Below are 26,888 nucleotides of genomic sequence, written 5' to 3' on the forward strand. Positions count from 1 at the left end.
CCATATACGGTATACCATTTTCCTTAATCCTTATAGTTCAACCCATGTAATCCTATAAAAGATTATCTTTGGCCCAAACTAACCCAACGTATTATTTTAAATGCCTAATCTACATTTGGGCTTAACATAATTGGTCCACGCGTATTAGGTTTCGAATTAGCTGTGGAGCCCATTATCAATGCAGTCCAGTGACCAAATTTCAATTGAAGCCACCTTATTCTAGTGTTTTAACATAACTCACATGTTTGTTTTTTTAAGAGTTTTTTTCAGAGGTAAAATGTTTGTATTCTGCAAACCATATTTGCTAGCATATGTAAAAAAGATGTGGACCAAATCTCTGCAAGCTGCAAGTAGACTGTTTTTTAACGTCTGTATACTGCTAACTAACCTGGTGATGGTGTATGAAAGATGGTAGTGGGTGGTGGTGGTGGTGGACAGTGGTGCTGGACGGTGGTAGTGGACGGTGGCGGATGGTGGGTGGTGGGTTGTGGTGGTGCACGGTGGTGGGTGGTGGTGAATGGTAGGTGATGGGTGGTGGTGGACGTTGGTGTTGGGTAGTGAACGGTGATGGCGGCGGACGAAGGTGGTGGTGGGTGGGTGGTGGATAGTGAGTGTTGGTAGGTACCTCTGCAAACCTTAGCAGATCTTAGAAGTGGATGGGTCAAGTCTACACCAAGAAGAGTTCGCATAGACGTTTTTTAATGAAACATCTTCGAAAAAACAAACAGTCTGCAGATGGCAATGTCTGCTCATGACCTGCGCAGCGCAGACAAAAGTGTCTATGCAAACCTATTTTAGAAAAACAAATAGCACCTTAGCTTCCAACATCTTATTTGCGTATAATAATAATTAGTTCTATGTAACCCAAATCCATATTGTGGCCCATTGTAACAACATTCATGTAAATTATTGCCAAATCCCTAAATTAGAAACACAATGCCGAGTATTTGTATTTTTCTAACAATGAAAACTTATTATCGAAAAACTCACGACCCTAATAATATCTGCTAACCAACAAAATCATGTAAATGGCACCTTGTGTTAGACGTATAGCCTTCAATATGTTATGGCAATAAATCAATGGAAGCAAGACTCAAACTAGAACTTTGGTAGAAAGAAATTAAGTGTTACCACATGATTAGATTTCTTTATGCATCGAACTAGTTATTATTTTTTTTTTATAAAAAACGCGAATTGGATTTTAATAATTTCAACTTAATGAAGTTGGCCGATAATAATTCCAGCTTAAAAAATAGCTGTCACCGGTTTCAACTTTCACACAATTTGTTTTCATTAGACATCTGTTAAAAAAAACTTGACGACGCTAATTGTTTTCCAAATTTCAAATTAATGTTTTAGGGGTTTCAATCGGAACGAATATACGAATCGATTGATGTAAAACTTACCTTGAAACGGTGGTCCAAACAACTTGATTTTTGTTAATTAAAAGTTTACACACCGGAATTGAAGCATCCTTTAGCTGTTTGGACCACCGTTTTGAGGTAAGTTTTACATCAATCGACTCGTATCCTCATTCAGAACAAAAATTCTAAAACATAAAGCTGAAATTTGGAAAAAACTTAACGCCGTTAAGTTTTTTTTAACGGGGGTCCAGTGAAAACAAACAATGTGAAAGTTGGGACCGGTGACAGCTATTTTCTAAGTTGGGATTATTATCGGTCAACTGCATTAAGTTGAGATTATTAAAATGCAAGATAAGAATAACTAACTAGTTTTATTTAAACTCAAGTTGTACAGTTTTATCCTCCTTAACACACGTTTGTGATGAGATATATCATAAATTTAAAATCCATATACTTATTGCCAACTCCACATAAATAGATCTGAGATACTGTGGACAAGAAGTTATATGCATAATTTACACACAAATTAACTACAAATATATTTCATTCCAATGACCTCCATAAGACTAGAAAGTTGCTTCTCCGAACACTTGATCCCCTCATCGTTTTCCTCTTCGACCATATTCTCTTTTCCAAAATCCGCAACTACTTCAGTGATCTCTTGAACCAAGTCCACGATCACCCCATCGACACCCATCAACATTTGTGCAGTGACCACTTCTCGTACGTTGCTGAAATGATAACAAATGTTTCATTAAGGGCGCGTTGGTTTCACAGAATTCGTGAGAATTCAAAGGAATTGGAATTAAAATCCCGTGGCATGGCATGTTCGTTTCGTTGGAATTGGAATCTTAATTCATGAGAATCTAAAATGGTGTGTTCGGTTGTCAAAGAATTGGAATTGGTATTCAATTCCTTCAAATTACTTTAAATAAAGGGATTCTAAATCCTTTCAAAATGTGGAGGATTTCAAGTGAATTCGTTGGAATCTTTTCTCGAGTTTTTTTTTCTTTAACGAGAACAACGAATAAAACATTTTAGTTTTTTACTTTTTTTGTTTTCGATTTATATTTTGAGTTATGAATTTTTTATTATTATTTTTGAATATTTTTTTGAGGGTTTTTTTAAAAATTCATAACTCAAAATATAAATCGAAAACAAAAAAAGTAAAAAAAAACTAAAATGTTTCCGCCGTTATCCTCATTAGAAAAAAATAAAAAAATAAAAAAAAACGATTTCAATTCATTTGTCATACGAACACATCAAGAATGGAATGGGATTTCAATTCCTTCAAATTTCAATTCATATTGGAATGTTTAGATTCCAAATTCAATTCCTTCTTATTCGAAATCCTATGCAAATTCTAATTCCAATTACATTTCATTCCGTGAAACGAACGCGCCTAAGTGTGAATATGTAACGCAAAACGAATCTTGAAATTTCTATTTGTTATCAAGAAAATGGACTCGCTTACTTTAACTGGCCATAGCTTATAAGCCTGAGTTTCAAGTCTTTAATTCTTTTAATTACTCCTGGATTTCTTAAGATGGATCTCACTTCAGCAACAATTCCATTTAATCCGCCCGTTGTGCACAACTTCAATGCTTCATCTAAAGAATTTCTTCTAGCATCTGTATATGTTTCCACCCCTCCGTTTGTCAGAAAGAAGACCTAATCATGGCATTACAACAAGCAAAAACATAATCAGATGAACCGTTTCTTCACTTTCTTTAGTAATGAATTCTATACCATTGCATGATATCGAGTTAATTCATAATCGCATAAAACGTTGAGAAAATTTAACCAATAGCAACCAAGTTTTTCAAGTGCGGACTAAAGTCACTCAAGGTTTTTATGTTCCTATATATTCACTCAACTTTTATTTTTAGTATTGTAGTCTTTCTTATAAATTTTAAAGAGTTATAAGATTATGTAACACCTAAATGGATCATATATACATCACCATTGCTATTTAGTGATTATTCTATTATTTGATTAAAAATAAGCAACTATTAAGAGCATGTTTGGGATTGAGTTTGAAACATGTTTATTGGCTTATTGTCTTTTTCAAAAAGCTATTTTTAAAAGCCAGGATTTGGGCTTTTGAAAATTGTTTTTCAACCTTTTTAAAAATCTAAAATAAGAAGGTTTTTTATGATTGCCAAACATATTTTATCTTAATGCTTTTTGAAAACCCTAATAAGCCAATAAGCATTTCCCAAACTCAATCCCAAACATGCTCAAAGCTTTGTTATTCTTTAGTGAATTTTGTTTTTCACTATAACCTTCTACTTTTAATTATTTTAAAAAATCACTAATAGTGACTGGAACACCTAATTAAAGTTGGGTGACTTTATAGGAACAAAATAGTTTGAGTAACTGAAGAGGTAGGTCCCAGCAGGGCCCAGTTGGACCCGCAAGACTCACCTTGAACAGGGACGTCTGCGCAACGACCAACTGCTCCCGTAGGACCCACCATGCTCAGAGAAAACCTTACGCGCAGTACGCCAGCTGTACCCGCAGGGAAAGCCTCCCAATGGTGAAGTACCTCGCCTGTTCCCGCAGTTGCGGATACAAGCCATCAGGGAAGGCTACCCGCACTAACAGCAAGGCTACACGCACAAGGCACTAGCTACTTCAGTAGTCACATGAAGGAATGAGCAAGGCGGGAATACTCCCGCCTAAATGAGCCAGTCCGTATGCTTCTGGAAGATCTTTTGTACTATACCTACTAAGGTATGGGCAGAACAGACGATCTGACCAGAACAGCCCATGAACCAATCACAGAGTGACAGCTCACCGACAACAGTACGAGGAGGAGCACCCTCTAGTACTGTTTGTCATTATTAGCCGCTGCCTACTCACCAACCCTTACTATGGGACGTGCGCAGCCTACAGTTGGTGGAACAGTGCATAGCCGGCAGTAAAGGAACAGTGTACAGCCGACCTTGTTACTGTCGGCCGTAGTCTATCCACCAACCAGCATGGCCTGTGCGTAGTCCACTATTGGTGAAACAGGAATACTATTCAGCCGGCTGTACCTTCTAGGAAACCTACCTTCGGCTATAAATACTCCAACACCTTGGAATGGTAAGGACATCATCTGATATCTCATTCTTATCTAGCAATCTCTTAATATACACTTATATTCAGAGCAATCTAGTCTGATTCTCACGCCGGAGGGTGGTCACAAGGAGGAACCCCCCCTTCTCAGTGACGAGCTTACGGTGTCTGTTTTGCAGGTCACCTGAAGAACAACCTTCTCTGCTGGACCTCATCCTCGTGGGAAACATTACTTAACCCCCAGATTATCCATAATCTGCCCCGGGTCACTTAGTGTTTCTTCATTGGCGCCATCCGTGCATAAAAGCTAGAACTAATTCTTAGTTTTTTCAAAATTTCTGAAGAAATGGTTAACGTTACTCCGATCCCAAGGCCAATAAGTGACCAAGAAACCCCGGTGACCACAACCCCAGTAACTGGGAACACCGGCGGTTATACAAATCTTACGAACACTACCCCGGTTACCCAAGCCGGGGCAAGTGCAGTAAATATTCCACTGGGGTTCACTGATGCCCAGTTGGAGAAACGAACGAGGGTCCCTCGCCAAACACTAGATCAAGTTAAGGCGTGGGCCGAAGCACGTCAGAAAGAGTTCCAAGCTGAGTTGGATGAACGCTTGCGTTCAGTTCAACAGGCTGACGAATTCGGCAGTACTCGCCAACATCTCAATATGAACAGTGAGTGCGAGTACTCAGACGATGAGCGGGAAGAATCCGATACCGACGCAAACCCTCGCCATAAGGCAAAAGGGAAGCGTAAGGAAACGGACTTCCAGCCGACAAGGAATTTTGGGGAAGCCTTTAAACCAACAAATGCGGAGAGAAACCCGCGTGACTTCTCCAAAACCTTTAGACCAACTGCTGCAAATGCAGGAAAGTCTAAGTTCGCAAGGGACATTGCGGAAGCAATCGCCCCGAGAAGTGCCAAACAAATGTCCACCATCGGCACTTATGATGGTCTATCCGACCCAGACGACCACTTGAACAGATTCATTGCGGGGGCAACCGTCAGTAACTGGACGAAACCCACGTGGTGTTATATGTTCCAGATGACTCTGGTTGGAGCGGCCAGGGCATGGTTCGATCGTTTACCGGTCCACCACATTTATGATTGGGCGGACTTTCAGAACAAGTTCAGCCAGCACTTCAGCCAGCAAAGGAAATATACTGAAGAACAGTGGACGATCCTCAACTGCGTTAGAGAAGAGGATGAATCTTTACTAGACTTCATCACTCGCTTCAACTCCAAAAAGCTAAGTCTCGGCAACATAAGTGAAGATCTTGTTCGCGCCGCTTTCATCCAGGGCGCCGAATACCCAGAGCTTATCCGCACATTGACGGGTAAGGATGGCATGCCATCAACACGGGATGCCATCATGACGGCGGCCAAGCGCTTTGCCGAGACGGAGAAGCAACTGGGAAGGGATCTTCCCCAAAGTACACACCTCTACACGCAGAGGACTAGAGAAAACAATGTTCGGATCGCCCGGCAGAACAAAAAGAGGAAGCTAGGTATCTGGCAGTCAAGGGTAAACTTTGACACCTCATCCAACTCTCACCCTCTTGTTGGCGGAAGAAATAACACACACCCTTCAAGCCAAAAACACCGGTGGACGCCACTCACCAAAAGCGTCACGGAGATATTTGCCACTGAAAAGCTACCATGGCCAAAAGCTCCAATGATCCGGCAGCGACCTAATGCGGATCAAAGTAAATCCTGTGACTTCCACGGGACAAAAGGTCATAGTACGGAAGAGTGTACATCCTTGAAGGATATTGTTGAAGCATTCGTCAAGGATGGAAGACTGGCACACCTGGTGGCATCAATCAAGAAGGGAAAACTTGGTTACTATTGTGTGAAGTTCTCTCTAAAACGTAACTAATACCGGCCAAGATTTTATCTCAAAGAACCAACTCTATTTACCGATAATCAGTATAGGTTACGAGTAAGAATGTCGTAAGGCGTGTAATTGCTTTCAAATGTGTTAATTATTTCTAAATGTAAACATATGATATATGTAACATGAAACTTACAGGATAAGTGCTTTGTAGTTTCCGGGTCAAAAGAGCTGCATCAGGCTGAAAGCTTGAGAAATAGATGGGTCGGTTTTTCGCATACTTGTTAACAATCTGCATAAAAAGAAACCAAAATCCATGAATATGGGTAGCATGCACTTCTCTTGAAAGAAGACATGTTATATCAAACAATTAGAACAAGTGCATACGCAAAGAACAAATTGTATGACGCGAACGAGCTCTTCCTCTTTGTACACAATGTTATCATCAAACTTGAATTCAATATTGAATCCCTGAGAATGGTTAACTTTTTGTAACACTTCTTCTAATGTGCATAGATGATCATCTTTTTCAACTTTCCACTCAAAAATCCTCCCATCTTTTATTTGTCTAAACAAAGGTTTACCAACCTGATGTTATCAAGATCAAAATCGTCAAACGGATTAAATTTAGAACACGTATATTAATATATCAAATATGATATGGAATATCAAATATGCGCTTATGACAAGAAACATTATTACTTTGTTAGGATCCCGTTGAGGTCCATACGAAAGAAACTCGTCTAAATTCATTTCGGTGACTCTTTTTCCGATTAGTACGCCCTGAAATAAAACACCCGGTAAATTTATAAGCGTAGGGCGCACGAAAAATGAATGTTTTTAGGAAAGTTGTATTTATACCGTGTCGGGTTTTTAACGGCATGTGTGGATCACCTAGAGGAAAACAAGATACATAGTAAAATGAAGTGTAAACTGACCTTTTCTTCAGTGAAGATGAAGTTGTCATGAAATATTATTGGGCAGTCATCCTTTGTCACCTACAAAAGGAGGTTTGTTGTTTACGTTTTTTGTCTAAGTTTCTCAAAACTTAGAGCAAGAAATGTTCAGCGAAGCACCAAACAAACAAACAAACAAACAAATCAGTCTCTTGAATGAAACTAAATAACTTGATAACACATTTTAACTAGCAAATAAAGACAACTTGAATTAGATTCATATCAACATAATAATATATTTATCTTTGTTATGTATAGTTAATTAATAATATATAACATCTTATGTGATTTTTATTTTGCTATACGGGTATAAGAATATCAGCAAGACCGTCTGGAAATTTGGATTCCTTGTGTGACAAGGAAAAGTGGGCTATCAAAATATAAGCTTACATATATAAAAATAAAATTTTCAATAATACAAGACAATCGTGATGATAATAATAATAATTTTAACAGAATATTGTAGCCAAATATCTATTGTTGCCGCTACTTAATTTTTTAAATAATTTTATATATATTAAAAAGCAAAGATTTAATCACTCACAAAAATAACTATTATCAAAAGAACAAATTTCAACCACATATTTTATCCTCTCTAAATGACTATTGATCAAAGGATCAAATTTCAACCATAATTTTTTCACACTCAAGACATATCATCAAGTTTTCAACAATTTTTAATCATGCGTTATGCTATTTGTTAAGTACTTTCGCCTTCCAGTTGAAGGTTTTTGTTTGCCAACTAGCAAAACAAACCAAAGTTTACAACTCTCTAAATAGATTGTCACTAATAAAGTTTGTTGCTTCATTTTTCTTTGCCAAGCAAAAAATAAACAAGTGAACATATATAAAAATAAAACACCGAACATTTTTAACCCCACAGCGAAGCGCAGGTGATTATACTAGTTATGTTTAAAAATTAAATATTTCATTTTTTAATTGGGTTAAATGGGCTTTAGATGAGTTAGATAGCAAATTTAGATGGCCCAAACTTTCGTATTTTAGCAAGTGAGCTTACTTTCATATTTTAACTAATTCATTGTAGTTATCCTCTTATTTAAACTTTAAATAGATATTTATGAAATGTAATTACAATAATTATAATTTCATTAACATTTAGACAAAGCAATTAGTTTTACAAAAAAAATAAAAAATACAAATAAAGTGTTTAAAGTTTTTCGTTTATGGCTACACCAAAACTCGAGCAAATTAAAAGAAAAGCAAAAAACTTGGAACGGTTTTTCAGCCGGATTGGGCTCACAGGATGATTAGCCATGTGCGGTTGCTTTTTCCGCACATCACCAATACCAGCTCTGAGTAATATACTCATGACTTTAAATTTATTTTTCTACATAATTTAAGGTACTGACAAATTTTCATAAGTTTGATCTAACAAAACCAACAATTAAAAGCCTTAGTTGTTTGACCATATCAAAGCCATCGCCCATCAGTCATCGCTATCAAAAGGGTTTTAATAAGGTGTCATGAATTTATATTTGTGTTTGTAGATTACTTGTCCTCCTTAAACTAGATAAAAAAGGGAGAATAAGAAAACGACAAGAATCAACAAAATAATATAATGGTCGTAATACGTGGGCGTGGGCGTGGGCGTGGGCGTGGGCCTGGGCCCACCAAACACTTAAAGCAACCTGTTTTGTAAGTCCTCCAAACACGTGTTTACTAAACATAAGGACAAACAAAATGTCGTTTTAGACCAACAATCGCCGCGGCCACCGGCTAACCATCACCTAATTAATTTCAGACGACTCTACCAACCGGAAACGTAAACTCTCTAAATAATAATAATAATAATAATACCTGAACATCAAATTCTATGTAATCCAGATTATATTTCCCGGCTGTATTAAATGCAAGAATAGAATTCTCTTTAACAACTTTCATTCTAGGATCAGGAGATTGTAACAAGTTCATCCCGGTTCCTCGGTGCCCGATGACCATAAACTCCCCCTTCGGCTTCTTAACATTGTCGTTGTCGTTGTCATCATGATGGTTTTGATGAAAAGTGTTGAATGTGGAAACATTGGAAACGTGATCAAGATTCGGAACTCGTGTAATATGAGCCGTCTTAAGAGCCATATTAAGGGGGATTTGGGAGGAGTTATTAGGGGAGATGAATTTAAAGACGGTATCCATGATCACCCACAAATTACGGGAATGTTCTAAGGCTTTGTTTCAACTTTGATTCATCTCACGTAACAAAACAATGGTGTTTCAAATGACTTATGTGACATCCATGATCCATAATATACAATATATATTATTATGTATGACCCATGACCCTACCATCAAACTTCTAGATTACAATATATATATATATATGTAACAAACAGCCTACGTACACCTGTCTTTTTAGTTTGTATTATGAATTTATGATTGATCAACCCTCCATTAAATTATCAATCAACTCAAACAACAAAGGCTTATTTTGGTAATTTTATTACACAGTTTATATATATATATATATATATATATCAACTCAAACAACAAAGGCTTATTTTGGTAATTTTATTACACAGTTTATATATATATATATATATATATATACCCTCCAAATTACATTAAAAGGTGGTTAAAAAAAATTACAAAAAACACCATTTTTTTATCATTTCTTTTTAGTCAAGATTTATATAAAAGATATCTTTATAATGATAACAAAAAGACTACAGAAGGATGTTACAAAAACAGGGTTGTTTGAACTTTGAAGAGTACGGATAACATGTGAAGCATATAGTGGCAGGTTGGGACTTGGGTGGTAAATTTTGACTGTAACATATATTTTGTTTTATTAAAAGTACGATAACCAAATTTCAAAAACGTTTAATTACCAAGTTTTAAAGATGTTTCATTTAGGTCACGTATGTATTTTTCTATTTTAAACTGGGTCACCAAACCTTCAAATCAAGCCATCATCGGATTTTTTTTGTGTCAAGAATGAAACAGAGGAGAAGATATGGGGATCGGAATTTCCAATATACGTAATTATATTAAAAAAAACATAATAAAACATTTTAATTATAACAAAAAATGAAACCCTAAAATTCACGTCACCAGTCCACATCAGCATAAAAAAAAGGAAAAAAGTTTGCCTAATTGGAACAAAAAAACATGTTAAAACCTAGAATTTAAATAAATTATGAAATCCGAGCGACTTAATTAAAACACTTTTAAAACTTGAATGAATTAATCAAAAAACTTTTAAAATTTGATTACAACTATACAAAGCTACCCTTTTGTTTTTCGAGTTAAAAAAGTTTATTAGAATCATGTCTATAAAAGTTGTATCACATTTTAAGTTTTCAAGTAAACCTTTCAGCTAAAGAAATTTATTAATATTATTATTCTTATAATAAACTCATTAAATAAACATGTCCTAGTGCATAAAATATAGACATATATTAGGTTTAATGGATTTTAATAATACATATTGAATGGTATTGGTCGATGAAGAGGTAGGTCCCAGCAGAGCCCAGTTGGACCCGCAAGACTCACCTCAAAGAGGGACGTCTGCGCAATTGAACCCGCAAGACTCACCTTCAACAGGGACGTCTGCGCAAAGGCTAAACTCGCAAGACTCACCTTGAAGAGACGTCTGCGCAGAAACCAACTGGATCCGCAGGACCCACCATGCTCAGAGACGTGACGTCCTTACGCGCAGTACGCAAGCTGTTCCCGCAGGAAAAGCCTCCCAATGGTCGACGTACTCCGCCTGTTCCCGCAGCAACGGATACTAGCCATCAGGGAAGGCTACCCGCGCAGCAAGGCTACACGCACAAGGCACTTAACTCTTAAATAATCAGTAATGTCACCTGAAGAAGGAGTGAGCAAGCCGGGAACACTCCCGCACAAAGCCGGGAACACTCCCGCACAAATGAGCCAGTCCGTACGATACTGGAGGATCTTTTGTACTGTACCTGACGAGGTATGGACAAAAGATCTGACCAAAGATACGACAGCTCAATTACAACAGTATGACGAGCAGCACGCTCTTGTACTGTATGTCACTATCAGCCGCTGCCTACTCACCAACCTGTCGGAGGACGTGCATAGCCTGCAGTTGGTGGAACAGAAATAGTACACAGCCGGCCTGGTCACTATCAGCCGCTGCCTACCCACCAACCACCAGCATGGCACGTGCGTAGCCCACAGTTGGCGGAACAGGAATACTATTCAGCCGGCTGTACCTGCTTGGAAACATACCTTCGGCTATAAATACTCCAACACCTTGGAACGGTATCATCTTATATCTTCATATATTATCTGATATCTGCTCTAGTCATTTCTCTTAATATACACTTATATTCAAAAGCAATCTAGTCTGATTCTCACGCCGGAGGGTGGTCACAAGGAGGTACCCCCCCTTCTCAGTGACGAGCTCACGGTGTCTGTTTTGCAGGTCATCAGAAGAACAACCATCTTTGCCGGAACTAACCCTCGAGGGAAACATCTATTCAACCCCCAGATTATCCGTAATCTGCCCGGGGTCGATTAGTGTTTCTTCAGTCGATAATAATCCATATTCATTTTTCGTCACTGGCGGTCTCAAATTTAAAAATGTTGGTCCTCAATGCCCCCGTTAAAAAGAACTTAACGGCGTTATATTTGATCGGAATGATAATATGAGTTGAGTAATGTAAAACTTAGTTCGAAAAGGCGCTCTAAAACGACAAAACAATACTTCAATTCAGATCTTTGAACTTACAATTAACAAAAATCAAGAGGTATGAATCAAAGTTTTGAGCTAAGCTTTACACCGGCCAATCGACTCGTATCCTCCTTCCGATCAAAAGTCCCAAAACATTAAATTGAAATTTGGAAAAAAAAAATATAATATCGTTAAGTCCTTTTTAACGGGGACCATTGGTGGCCAAATTTTTTTAATTTGAGACCACCAATAACAATAAAATAAATAGAAATTATTATCAGAATCCAATAAACCTATATATTACAAGTTATAAATTCATCACCTAATCACCGCGAGGGCCCTGCCCCTCCACAACCACCATTTTTTCAACTCTTTTGTTAACTTTTTAAAGCTTTGTTAACTTTTAAACTTTTGAATTGTATATGCATAATGCCAAAAACATAACATGTTCTTACAATAATAATTCTATCGACTATAAGTTATCATGAGTTATAAAGTTAAGTTGTGGTGCGCAAAGTTAAGTTGTGGTGCGCAGTGGCGGATCCAGGAATTTTTTTTAGGTGGTTCCCTCTTAATTTATAAGGTGGTTCCTACGCGTCTTCTATATATCCGTACACTATTATTTCGAAACCCCGGAACCACCCGTTTGTATGCTGGATCCGCCCATGGTGGTGCGGTACCACTTCAATATCGTTGATGGAAAATACTAAAAAATATCAAAACTGACTAATATCAAAACTCAAAACCAAAATCCATAAAATAAATACGAATACCAGTACAAATGTTGTTCGGCCAAAATGAGTTCCGTTTGGTAAAGGAAAAGTGTGTTGCAAGATTAAAGGTTTTATTTGCAGTTGAGTTAACTACATAAAAATTATCTCATGTAACCCATCAAATAAAGTCTTGATCTATATGCTCAAACATATATCGCCTATTGGCACATGGGTGGCAGTACGGTACCAATTCTAAGTATAGTTTACTATACATAAATACTTTATTTTAAATACAAGTCCGCGTTTTAAAATTTTAAATAATAGACTTGAGAGAATACGAACAAAAAAACCGAGTCAATTACGGTTTTAGTTCTTGTAGTTTGACCAAATTATCATTTTAGTCCCAAATATAAATTTGACTTCTTTGTCATTTTGCATCATCTATGTCTCAATCGACTCCAAGTTTTAACCCCCGATCAATATTTCTTGTTAGTTATAAGAGCATTTTAGTCATTTTATCCTAGGTACAAGTATTAACGCACATGGTAGATATATATCTCTCTCTCTCTCTCCTTATCTACATTGTTCAACACACCGTCACCTAATCGCCACCATCACCACATACATGCCACCTAACCCCACCGCCCAATACCAATACTGGCTGTAATCGCCACCGTCCATCACCACCACCACCGTCTACAATCCCCATCACGCAACACACCAATTGCAAGCCCTGCCCCGCTTCGCCCCACTCTTGATTTCAAGACTAACCCAGTTCTATAATTGCCATCATAAGCACCCAAAAACCTTTAAATCACCCCCCCCCCCCCAACTGCCGCCATCATATCATCTCACCCAACATCTCTTAAAGGCTCGAACATCATGACCAAGAACCATTTCTATTAACCCAAAAATTATAGGGTTTCTTGAGGACCTCAGTTGTGTGAAGGTGATGTGACGACGATGGTGGAAATTTGGAAGGTCACCGGTTATCAAAAGTATTTAACGAAGTTAAAAACATGGAGTCAATTGAGATAAAAACAAAACAAAATGAGTAAAAAAAATCAACGGTAATATTACCCATCAAACGACTCAGGTTGTACATTGTTGATCTTTTTTTTTACTCGACAACGTAGTATGGCATAAGATTATGTCACGTAATCTCTTTATGAAAGGAACAGATCATCATAGAATTCTCGTCATAGAAGCCTATGTTTTGTTTTGCTTGAAAAAAATACACTTCGTACAATCTTGGATACATTGTTTCAAAAACAATGCTAAATATCATCTCTCACAAAAAATTTGTCCCTATATTTTTCTCCTAACCTGCCCATTCAATGTTCAAAGAAGGTGATCGGTACTTTTATCTAATGAGACGTTGTATCGGTAATCCCTATCGTTTAGGGAAACGACTAGCATAAAAAACTCTCGATCGAGAATCAGGAAGTGGACTAGAGTGGATTAGTTAGCATATACATGAACCTCTATTAATCGCTTGTGTAATCTAACCCTTATACTCTTTATTTTATTGTATATACTTTACTGCTTGAGTTATATATACAAAGAGTTTAACAAGTTGATTGATAGGGATGGAAATTTAGTAATGATACACGAACACACGACACGAATCTACACGACTTTAACAAATATCGGGTATGGACATAACAGGTTTCGTGTACTAAACAAGTAGGCACGAATCGACATGTTAATTTCCGTGTCTAAACAGGTAAAATACCAGTTTACCTATTAAGTACCTGATTAAATTTTTAATAAATAAAAATATATAATAATATAATATACTATATACCCTAAATAGTTAACCCTAAATTTTTATACCAAACAATATATCACGGTGCACATCATTCCAATTTAGCATCAAACAGACGACGCACAAACCCTTCTCAATTCTTCTTCTCCGAGTCTTCGGTAGTCCGGTGGTTTCCCTCCACATCTACGGTAGTCGCAGCCCTTCGATTCTCTGGTCTACCTCTCCACATCTCTGATTCTCCGACAGTTCGGCCTCCTCATAGTTGCAGCGGTGCCACCGTCCTTCAAACGGCCAAACCATTCTCCGATTCTCCGGCAGGTTCATGTCTTATCGTGTATACCTGGCATTAGCAGGTTCGTGTTTGGGTTTGGGATACAGGTACACGATAAGTTTCGTGCCATGTGCAGGTATGCATGTTTCATGTTCATGTCTTATCGTGTACGAGTATACACGATATGTCAGCCCTATTGATTAGCTTTCATAATAAAGTTAAAGCCAAGAGAGAAAAAACTAAAAGACTTATTCACCCCCCCCCCCACCCACCCACCCACACACCCTAGGTTTTAACATCTATCCAGAAATTAGAACGCTCAATCACTTGTGAAGACATTTCACTACACACCATAAAACAATATATAACTATATTAATTAACAGAGATGGCTTCGTATTCTTGCAACGGGGATTGATATTACCATTGGATTTTGCCTAGGGGTATCAAGATGTTAGTCTCTTCTCAAGTGATAAGTTCAAGTGTTGTGACTAACAAAAGGTGTAAAAGAAATAGGTTTAGAGGGCGTGTGAATTAAAACTTTAAAAAAAAGTTGCTCATATTCATCCATGAGGTACATCTTCATCTCATTTCTATGGAAAACAAGAATTATGATCACTTATTTCTTTCCGGTCAGGTTAAAAATCTATCATCAAAAGTTGTTAATTTCTTTCATCAAAAATCATCTTTCCACATGTAAATTATGAAACATATTTTCTTTAGGAGATATTTAAAGCTAAAATTATCAAGGATACATTTTTGTTTTATAATTCTTTCATCGTACCGGTCTTGAGCTAACAGAAAAACCACACTGAACCGAGGCTACCCAACCTCGTAGCAATCCTGTCTCCGATATGCTTTTCTACATCTTCTAGGTCCTCGGTCATGTCTAGTCTCCTCTCGGTCTAGTCCAATTCATAAACCATGATTAGGCCTAGATCTAGTTATTCTTCACGCTCCCAAATTTGATGATTCAATTACTCTTGCATTTGGGAAACAAAAGATCTTGGTTGGAGATAAACTTGAAATCATATCAATCAATATATGTGACAAGTAACATGATGCGTTATCCCAAGAGGTACTACCAAAGTACCAAGTACAATACTTTACTATGATCTGGAAACATAGCAAAGTATTTATGTTTTCTAATAATATTATTCAAATAGTATTTTGTATATGATTTCCTTCAAAATTTATATAACAATTCAGAAAAAAATAGAGGACAATAATTGTGAGTACTGATCTGATTATGTGATTAACAAACATGGTTAGTTGGGTACAATGAGTGTTGGCACTTTCCGGATATATTAATAAGTTACTTCTCTATGTTCCTATGAGCAAATTGTTTCATTACTGACAAAAGAACACACCAAACATGTGGAATAATCAACTAAAGGCATATTCTTTTCTATTACAATAAAGTACAAGATGTTCTTTTGTTGTGGGTCCTGCTAGGGACATCCAAACCACTTAATACGTCCCTTATAGGGTTATACAGGGGGTAAACGGGGCCCTATACGTCATGTATAATACGGGACGTATTGATAGGTTTTTTTTAATAGAATTGGGTGGTGTCTCTAAAATTTCCCTTTGTTTTCCTTCTTTTTTCTGAAATTTACAGAGTTAATTTTATGGTGTTGCCTTTGCATTGTCTTCACACTATTCATATGGTTGTATTGAACGGTATCGAGCATTTGCTTTGTGTTCATATAATCGTAAAAGCTCCATTGTTGGTTAAGCACATTACACCCTAGTAAGGCACAATGCCCGTGCGGGGGTGTAGCACCGCAAGTGATCCGTGATTTTCTTTTTCTATTGTCTCACTTATTACACATTTAATTTGATTTTTCACAAATAACTTTGCTCGTTAGTTTTAAAAAGAACTAGAATCACAAGTTTTTTGTCAATATATTTTGATGTAAATATTAACAAAAACCGAGCTGTATTTGAATAAAGTATATTTTTGGTCTTGTAATAAGCTATGAAACTTGCTTGGATCGACATAAATTTAACGAAATCCAGTAACCAAGTTGTACGTAAAACAAAACAAAAGGTGAGTTTTAAGTATTTATTATGTAATATTTATTATTATTGAGGGATGACACTGACTTGTCAGAGTTCGAGTCCTGATATCACCCGGTTTTACCGGCTCCTCGCTGTCGTGCCGTTTGGCGGGCTGGGGTCGGGTTTTATCCGGGGAATCCCTCAATAGGTGGACCGCTAGGGGCTCCGTCCGTCCAGACTCATGGCCGGCTCGGGCTACCTTTAGCCAATGGGGGCCGCGCACGGAGTACCCAACGTTACTTTGTTAGTCGTTCTAAAAAAAAATTATTATTATTATTATTATGTAATTTTTTTTGCAACCAAAAACATTAAAAATATTCTGTCTTTATATTTATATATGTTAGATAACTTATTTAAAATTACTAACTGTTATTTGTATTAAAAATTAAAAAAACACAATAGTTGAAAGATGAATGACAAGTATAACAAAGTTCAAAATAGAAGAAAAATGAAAGGAGATAATGATGTGAAACTGATAAAAGTAATAACATATAATCTCACTAGATGAGAAGAGTCCACTAATTTATTAGTCATCTCTACTCTATTTTCTAAAGAGACATTTGGTAAAAACAAACTTTTACCGATTACAAACTTTGTTCAATTTAGTAGTCTTTTTTTTTTTAATTAATGCTAACTTATTTACATGCAAGTTCACACAAATCTTTTAATCATAACACTATTGGGTGTGAATCATTGAATGGATTGAATGTGTCCACCATTCAAAGAAGCCCAATATTTTAAATATCACAAATCAAAATCACAATTTGTGTGAGAATCTTTTGTTCTCAATCACCTACAAAGTCACATATGGGATCATGATCATAACACATATCATAAAATTTGTAAGAATCAAGTTCTTATGACCAATCCTTACAAAAACCACTCACTTCAATCCCAGTCTATTATAGTTAAGAATCTAGTTCTCAATGCAACCACTAGACTTTCAAGTGGTCTTTCAGTTAACAAATATCATGATATTCATTTGCAAGTTGTGGTGAGTAGAGGTGCACAAACCAATTTAAAACTCAAAACCGGTTTCGGTTAAAACCGGTTCGGTTTGGTCAGCAAAAGTCAAAATTGGTTTATGATCGGTTTCGCTTCGGTTTGAAACCGGTTTCTTACAATGTTACGATCGGTTTCGGTTCGGGTTTTAATCGGTTTCGGTTCGGGTTTCGACCTGTTTTTCCCGGTTTCGGTTCGGTTAACCGGTTTGAAACCAGTTTTGGTGGAGAAAATTACAAACCAGTTCCGAACCTACGGTTTCAATCGGTTCCAAACCGGATTCTACATAATAGGTTTCAAACCGGTTCGGTTTAGGTTCAGTTTTCGGATCTGTTCGGTTAACCGGTTTATTTGCCCACCTCTAGTGGCGAGTCAAAACACTATCATTGACCAATATGTTGCACAAGAAAAACATGACACCAACAAACCACTACAACTCCTCTGTATACAAAACAAACTTACCATAAAAATCATCATAAGTTTTCCCATTCTCATCATCATTTGGTAAACAAAACCACCTCCCTTTTTATCCGAATACTTCTCATGAATCAGGTATCGGGAAAGAAAAAAAAACCTCAAATCGCGGTGATCAAAAGCTCAAAACACCACACTAACGAGCCGACGCTCGTCTCTTAACCGTTAACATTCCCATCAAAGCTTCCTTGTGCACTTCGTCGTCTTTTTTCCACCCACATTTTAGCCTCGGAAACAGCCCGTTCACGGTCAAGATCACGATTCAATATCTTTGGAATTTGAGCTTCCCGAGGCGAATCTCCCTTCTCTGAACCTTCTAGATCCCCAAATCTGCTCCGGCCCGACCCGCCACCTTCTTCACTTTTTGAAATTCTACTGGTTCTCTCACCATTGTTGTACCGGGTGCTCTGACCCGGGCCCGCATTGGGATCATAAGTGTTGTTTGCAAGATAAGATAACGCGGTCACCACGTCACCTATAAGTGGTCGAGCCGCGGCTGATTCTTGTATGCACATGGATGCAACCGCTAGAGCCTGGTACAGACCCCTCATTGGATAATGTCCTTCGAGCCTTGGGTCCGCTAATGTTGCAAATTTCCTTCGGTCATTGAATAAGGGTCGTGCCTGTAAATGCACAAAACACGCTTAGCGTATTCACAATTTTGATGTACTTCTTAAGTAATAGTATTGCTTGTACATTTGACACTTCATTTTCTATAAAAATTATTAACTTTTGGACAAAAACTGTATCGAGTCAACGCAAACCGAATATCAAAGGTTTGGTTTTATGTTTTTGAAAAACCGAATCTCGGTTAGGTTTTGGTTTTATATGTAATTAAAACCGGAAAAACCGAACCAAACCAATTGATTGTACTTTTATTTTTATAAAAATTTAACAAAATAGTGTAACCCAAATATTTTAGCCCAAATGTATAATAACCGATTGTTGTTATTTAACAAAAAGATTTTTGTCAAATTCGTTACTTTAGGCCAACTTTTTTCGGTCCAAAAACTTCAAGCCCAAACAGTAAAACCAAAATACCAAAAGTAAACGGTTTTCAAAAATGTAAAAACCGAATCTACGGTTTCTGGTTCTGCTTGAGCCCAAAACCTACCCATGCACACCCCTAATTGTCACCCAATTCGCCTAACTTGGCTCTTACTAATATCTGGTCAAACTAAGAGCATGTTTGGGATTGAGTTTGAAAAATGCTTATTGGCTTATTGGTGTTTTCAAAAAGCCAATAAATTAAAATGTGTTTCGAAATCACAAAAATCTTTCCTATTTTAGCTTTTTGAAAAGGGAAACAGTTTTTCAAAAGCCCCAAATCCTGGCTTTTCAAAATGGCTTTTTAAAAAAGCCAATAAGCTAATAAGCATTTTTCAAACCCAATCCCAAACATGCTCTAAATGCAAAAGAACCTTAAAACACTTGTGAACAGTATAATATCAATTACGAAAAATACATGATGGAAACAATTACCCAAGTGACCAGATTCTGCTGTCCTTGTGGTGCGGTACTGTCAATGGCTTTCCGACCCGTAATAAGCTCTAAAAACACGACCCCAAAGCTATACACGTCTGACTTAACCGTGAGTTGACCAGTCATCGCATACTCAGGAGCACAATAACCGTACGTTCCCATGACCCGTGTGGACACATGAGACTTATCTCCAGTGGGGCCCAGCTTCGCTAGCCCGAAATCAGAAAGCTTTGGTTGAAACCCCTCACCGAGCAAAATGTTTGATGATTTGAAATCCCTATAAATTACAGGCGGATTTGCCTTATCGTGAAGAAACTCCAAGCCTCGGGCTGCACCTGCTGCTATCTTCATTCGTGTGTTCCAATCTAATGCTTCTTTTTCGGGTGGGAGATCTGCATCAAGTAAATTTATTATTATTGCATTGATAATAATAATAATAATAATAATAATAATAATAATAATAATAATAATAATAATAATAATAATAATAATAATCAGAAAGTACAACAGATGATTACCGTGCAGATGATCTTCTAATGATCCCAACGGCATGAATTCATAAACAAGCAGTCGTTGGTCACCATCCGCACAATATCCGATTAAGTTCACCAAATTGGGATGATGCAAAAGACTAAGCATAAGAACTTCCACAAGAAATTCACGGTTACCCTGCAACCCGTTTCGATTCAATTGTTTGACAGCTACAATCTATAAAACAATAAAATATTATTATTCAGCTTAAATCTTAACCCTAAATCCCCAAATTGTTCTTACTAAAAGATCAAACATTTAATCAGTCAACTAAATCTTTAAACTATACCTGACCGCTGCCCGGAAGACGTCCTCTATACACATGACCAAACCCTCCTTCCCCAAGAAAACAATCCGGGCTAAAATTATTCGTTGCGGCTGCAAGCTCCCGGAATGTGAATGTGTGAGCAGTACTCTGACCATACGACCCGTCTTTCGAACCCGATGATTCTTTCCTCAAACTTGCATTATTTCTTGATTTCTGTCTATCCACTCCTACAATAAGATTTCATAAATTTAGCAACTTTATTATTCCATGGATCTTTAAATACCAAAAATGCACAAAATTGAACCATCAAATCATAAATTCATAATATATATCATAATAAAAGTGAAAAAAAAAATATTCTTATTAATTCATAAATTCATAACATATATTATAGAAGCACATTTTCATAACATATACATACAGCTGAATCAGATCAAACATATTTAACTTTAAATTAATAAAACTCCATTGTACAAATAGACATAAATTTAGCAACTATACAATTTTATAGGATCCTTAAATACCAAAATTACACAAAATTGAACCATTGAATCAATATGCCAATAAAAACAATATTTTTATTACATCAAAGGATATTCATATTCATAAATTTATAAATTATAAATTCATAACATACACATAAAGCTGAATCAGATCAAATATATTTAACTTTAAATTAATAAAACTCCATTGTACAAACAGACATAAATTTAGCAACTATACAATTTTATAGGATCCTTAAATACCAAAATTACACAAAATTGAACCATTAAATCAATATGCCAATAAAAACAATATTTTTATTACATCTAAGGATATTCATATTCATAAATTTATAACATATCTATAATATATATAAACGAAAACCCAAAAATCCTATGTGTCGCGATGTGGTCGCTCCCCCCTTTTGTGGAAGCCACGAGATTTCTTGATTTTTAAATGGAGGCCTCTCATTGATTTAACCCAAATTCATGGGTATGGGTCTTACCAAAACCAGATAGCTCTTAAACGGGTTATAACATCTCATTAAATTAAAACTTAATCTTACCAATTATTATTTGATATGAAAATCCTATAAAATAGGAATATACTAAAATTTAATATCCAATTTAAAAAGAAAAAGATATTATTTATAATTAATAAACAATTTTATAGTTAAAAAACATAAGCGGGTCATGGGTCACCAAATCCAGATAGCTTTTAAACGGGTTATAACATATCATTTATTTATGAAACCCTTTCATCATCAAACCCTAAGTATATTATTAACTTTCTTACAATAAAGAAATTAAAATCCAAAAAATAAATATTAAAAAACAAAAAATATAAAACAATCATTCTCTCAAACCATCAGATTACTTTATTTGTAAATGAAGGTTTCTCACGCATTTGACCCGAATTCACGGGTAAATGTCTCCCCAAACCCAGATAGCTCTTAAACGGGTTATAACATCTCATTATATTAAAAAATAATCTCATCAAATATTTGATATGAAAATCCTATAAAATAGGAATATACTAAAAATTAATATCCTATTTTATTTAAAAAAAAAGATATTATTTATAATTAAGAAACAATTTTATAATAAAGAAAATAAACGGGTAATAGGTATCACCAACCCCAGATAGCTTTTAAACCAGATTATAACATATCATTTATTTGTGAATCCATTTCATCATCAAACCTCAAGTATATTAATTATTAACTTTCTTACGATAAATAAAATTAAAATCAAAATATACATATATAAATATTAAAAACGAATAATGTAAAACAACCCCCGTAATACGGGAGATAAAATCTAGTATATACATAAAGCTGAATCAGATCAATATATTTAACTTTAAATTGATAAAACTCCATTGTACAAACAGACATAAATTTAGCAACTTTACAATTTTATAGGATCTTTAAATACCAAAAAAAACACAAAATTGAACCATTAAATCAATGTGCCAATAAAAACAATATTTTATTACATCAAAGGATATTCATATTCATCAATTTATAAATTTATAAATTCATAACATAAACATAAAGCTGAATCAGATCAAACATATTTAACTTGAAATTAATAAAACTCCATTGTACAAACAGACATAAATTTAGCAACTTTACAATTTTATAGGACCTTTAAATACCAAAAAAACACCAAATTGAACCATTAAATCAATGTGCCAACAAAAACAATATTTTTATAAATTCATAACATATACATGAAGCTGAATCAGATCAAATAAATTTAAACATACCAGAAGGTAACCTTGAGATATTATTAGGTGCGGATGAATGAGCTTCAGTCCGATCAGCTTTGGGCTTCTGGGCACTCGATTTTTGTTTTTCTTGAGTCGAATCGAAGCAAGAAAAACAACCCATTAATTAAAATTGAAAAAGGATGAACTTGAATGAAACCCAGATGAAGAAAGTGTTGTTGAATGTTGGTTGTGAGATGGATTGATGGGAAGTTGAAGGAATTGGAAGAATAAAGAATGGAGTTGCAAGTATATGTTATATGTATAGACTATAGAGCATCTTATTATAATAATAGTATTATTAATATTATTATTATGATTTATGATGCAACTTTTATTCAAGGGGTTGTCTTTCTCTCTCACATGATACACACATTCACACTTGGTTTTGACCAAATTAATGGAGTGGGGTACATATGCCATTAGATTTTTGGTCTTGGTGACTAATAATAACACTTTGTTTTGACCAAATTAATTCAATGGAGTGTATGTGAAGTAGATTTTTCATGTTTGGTTTTGGTAATTAATTAATAGTAACTCTTGGGAGTTGGAAAGTAATATTTTCTATATAAAGACAATATTTTAAAAGATAAAAAACAAAAAAAAGAATGAAAAGAATAACTGTTTTAAGTTGTTAAGAACTGGTTAGGTATGTACGGTTCGGTTTAGTTTGTTTTGGGCTAAAACCAAATTATAAACCGAGACTTCTGTTTTTTTTAATTGTTTTTGAAACCGTTTGGTTATTTTGATTTTTAGATTTGGTTTCGAGTTTTGCCGTTTAATCTTGAAAATTTTAGATCGAAAATAATGAATCTATGTATAAATAAGTTTGGGCAAATGCAAAAATGTTTGTGTTACATTATATTAATTAAGTTCTTACAATAAAAACTTAAAATAAAAAATTCGGTTCGGTTGGTCTTTTCGTTTTTTATTACATGCAAACTAAAATCGAATTGTAAGTTCGGTTTTTAAAAAAACATAAAACTAAACCATTGGTTTTGGATCACTTTGTTCGATTTCTTGTACACCTCTAAAATTAGTACAACCAACATAAATACTGAGAATAGCACTTGTTTTTATTGAACAGCTAAATATTACACCTTTACTATCTTATCACCCTATCAAAATTGAAATAACAACCAATACGGAGAATAATACTAATTCAGCCAAGACAATTTGCTCTATTTTTAATCCAATTAAATAAGAAAAGGCTTGATATTCGTTTGTAGTTATCATATGCAATTGAGTATCCTTTTTTGAAAGTGAGGTGTTTCAAACTTTCCAAATCTTCCAAATCGTCGAATAAAGAATAACCTTCTTGAGTTTTGTTTTGTTTTAAAACCTAAGATCTTAGGCATTTATAGTAGTAAGAAAGTCATACTTATGCAACTAAAAATATTAAACTTTATAATCATTAATATTAATTAGTATGCTGTTTAACAAAAGAAAAACGTATTAGACTTTCTTGATAAGAGAAAGGAAAAATATTAACAGCAATAAATTCCTTTTTTTTTTTACAACAAACTGCATCACTCCTAAACCACAAAATTTTCCTAAACCAAGGTTAAGGTGGGAGGGGTGCCCACTAAGGTACACTAAGTTGTACAAACCATGCAATGTTATGTTATTTACACCATCAACTAGGCTAAAACACGCTAATCACATACAACACTAATTTCAAATACGTTAAAACCATTTTTTTCCTTTTTTTTAAATATATAAATTATAGAATAATGGGTTATAACCCTCACACTAGTGCCCTAGTCCACTACCTTTAACGGAAAGGGATGGTGTACTTTAAGAGGGTATCTTACCCGATTACGGTACCCGCATGGTGTCCCTCCTATTCTTATTGTCAAGGTCGAGCATGTGACCTCCCGGTAATAAGCATAAGCTTCTATCACTTTGTCAACTATCTAAATGACAAACTGCAATCAATTTAACAAATAATTTATGGTTAAATAAATCTAATAAATAATTCTTAATAGGTAGTTTTATACCAGTAAAAGCAGGATATTAATTTATGTTCAATTTGATTGTTGATACATATCCATCTTTGGTGGGTCATGAATTTGCTATGGGTGTAAACTCTTGCTATAGAAAAGCTTTTGGAAGAAAATTATTGACCTTAATTGGGTGATTATTTTTAAAAAACTTGGATTTAGAATTTGTATTTTCTTTAAATTTAAAGAAACTCGAATTTATAATACATTTGGTTGATAAAATAATTATGTTTGGTTTGTAGATTGTTATAGATGGAGCGTAGTAATAGAGATGGCGATCGTGGCAACAACGGTGTATTGGTGATGGTGACATTGACAGCTGCAGGGGTGAAGAAATGAAGATAGCTTGGTTTAGGTGGCAGCGGCTATAATGATGATAGCAATTATGAGGGATTGAGGTTGCGGCTAGAGGTGTAAATAAAGTTGGTTCTAAGTCTAAGACAATTTCAAACCCGACCCGATTGTATAATTCATTTAGATTTTATATGAACAAACATGTTTAGTTTTTTAAACAAAATATTTGTGCGATTATGTGCTCATGTTCATTTAAATTTAAATGAACAAATACAAACATGCCCTTATTCATATTTGTTTAGTTCATTCACGTACATACACAACACACTAATTTTGCAAGGAAAAAAACATTTTGTATATACTGAATAATGACAAGTGAAAGTGATACGAACCCACCCGCATAACCGTTTCTTTTGCACGTTTAATGTTTATTTTATTTGGTAGTTTCCAATTAGTTGGTAGTTTCTCCCATGATGCATGTTCCCACGTTAGAAATGTTTGTTTAGGTTTCTCTACGTGTTTCCACTTAGTATTTGTATTTAAACCCTTTAGTTGTGAAATGAAAAAATAAGAAAATTGAAGTAAAATTATGTCTTCTTCTCCCTATTTTTTTGGAGTCTAACCCGCTTTAAGGGTCACAATATTGGGAGATTAGCCATCTCGAATCGGCTTCTATCAGAAAGAGATTGTCAACTTAATCATTAGTGTATAATCATTATACCATTTTGCCTCAAATTTCTCGGTATGTAAAGTGGAATTAGATTATTAGTGGTCAATTCTAATTCATCTAAATCATGAGTGAAGAGGTAGGTCCCAGCAGAGCCCAGTTGGACCCGCAAGACTCACCTTAAACAGGGACGTCTGCGCAGAGACCAACTGGATCCGCAGGACCAACCATGCTCAGAGACGTGACGTCCTTACGCGCAGTACGCAAGCTGGTCCCGCAGGAAATGCCTCCCAATGGTGAAGGACTCCGCCTGTCCCCGCAGCCTCGGATACAAGCCATTAGGGAAGGCCACCCGCGCAGCATGGCTACAAGCACAAGGCACTTAGCTCTCCATCATTCAGTGTCACCTGAAGGAATGAGCCAAGCCGGGAGCAATCCCGCACAGAGGCGGGAGGGGGAATACTCCCGCCCAAATAAGCCAGTCCGTATACTGAAGGATCTTTTACTGTACCTGACGAGGTATGAGCGAAAGATCTGATCAGAGATACGACAGCTCACTGATACAGTATGGCGAGCAGCATGCTCCTGTACTGTATCACTATTAGCCGCTGCCTACTCACCAACTACTGCCATACCACGTGCGTAGCCGTCAGTTGGTGGAACAGGAATAGTATACAGCAGGCCTGGTCACTATCAGCCGCTACCTACCCACCAACTACCAGCAGGGCACGTGCGTAGGCTACTGTTGATGAACAGGAACACTGTAGCAGCCGGCCATACCTCCTTGGAAACCTACCTTCGGCTATAAATACCCCAAATGGTCGATGACCATCTCATCTTATCATACCTTACTACATTATCATCATATTATACCTGATATCTGCTCTAGCAATCTCTTAATATACTTTTATATTTAAAGAGCAATCTAGTCTGATTCTCACGCCGGAGGGTGGTCACAAGGAGGAACCCCCCCCCTTCTCAGTGACGAGCTCACGGTGTCTGTTTTGCAGGTTATCAGAAGAACCATCTTCCAAGGGTCTAACCCCTCGTGGGAAACATCTCTCCAACCCCCAGGTTACCAGTAATCTGTCCGGGGTCCGGTTAGTGTTTCTTCATTGGCGCCATCCGTGCATAAAGCTAGAACTACAATTTTCTCCAGTTTTTTTCAAACTTCTACAAAGATGGTTAGAGAAATTCCGGTAACCACAACCCCAGCT

At 36.0% G+C, this 26,888-nt stretch overlaps 2 protein-coding genes across 2 annotated transcripts; both read right to left on the minus strand.

The window, feature by feature from the left end:
* Positions 1-2,834: 2,834 nt before the first annotated feature.
* LOC143589907 (glycerophosphodiester phosphodiesterase GDPD3-like) lies at positions 2,835-9,434 on the minus strand. Its single transcript, XM_077070533.1, has 6 exons — positions 9,039-9,434; positions 7,203-7,262; positions 6,967-7,047; positions 6,652-6,852; positions 6,461-6,556; positions 2,835-3,035 (listed from the first exon to the last, which is right to left on the minus strand). Exons 1-6 carry the CDS (start codon positions 9,372-9,374, stop codon positions 2,835-2,837), a joined length of 975 nt encoding a protein of 324 aa, XP_076926648.1. The 5' UTR covers positions 9,375-9,434.
* Positions 9,435-18,265: 8,831 nt separating this feature from the next.
* On the minus strand, positions 18,266-22,955 carry LOC143589908 (serine/threonine-protein kinase PBS1-like). Its single transcript, XM_077070534.1, has 5 exons — positions 22,708-22,955; positions 20,476-20,681; positions 20,174-20,363; positions 19,656-20,047; positions 18,266-18,796 (listed from the first exon to the last, which is right to left on the minus strand). The coding sequence occupies exons 1-5, from the start codon at positions 22,829-22,831 to the stop codon at positions 18,332-18,334; spliced, it is 1,377 nt and encodes a 458-aa protein (XP_076926649.1). The 5' UTR covers positions 22,832-22,955; the 3' UTR covers positions 18,266-18,331.
* Positions 22,956-26,888: the final 3,933 nt, after the last annotated feature.

Source organism: Bidens hawaiensis, unplaced genomic scaffold, assembly GCF_021521415.1.
Source record: "Bidens hawaiensis isolate Kalapana, Puna unplaced genomic scaffold, B.hawaiensis_p1.1 tig00038014_1, whole genome shotgun sequence".
NCBI classification, from domain to species: domain Eukaryota; kingdom Viridiplantae; phylum Streptophyta; class Magnoliopsida; order Asterales; family Asteraceae; genus Bidens; species Bidens hawaiensis.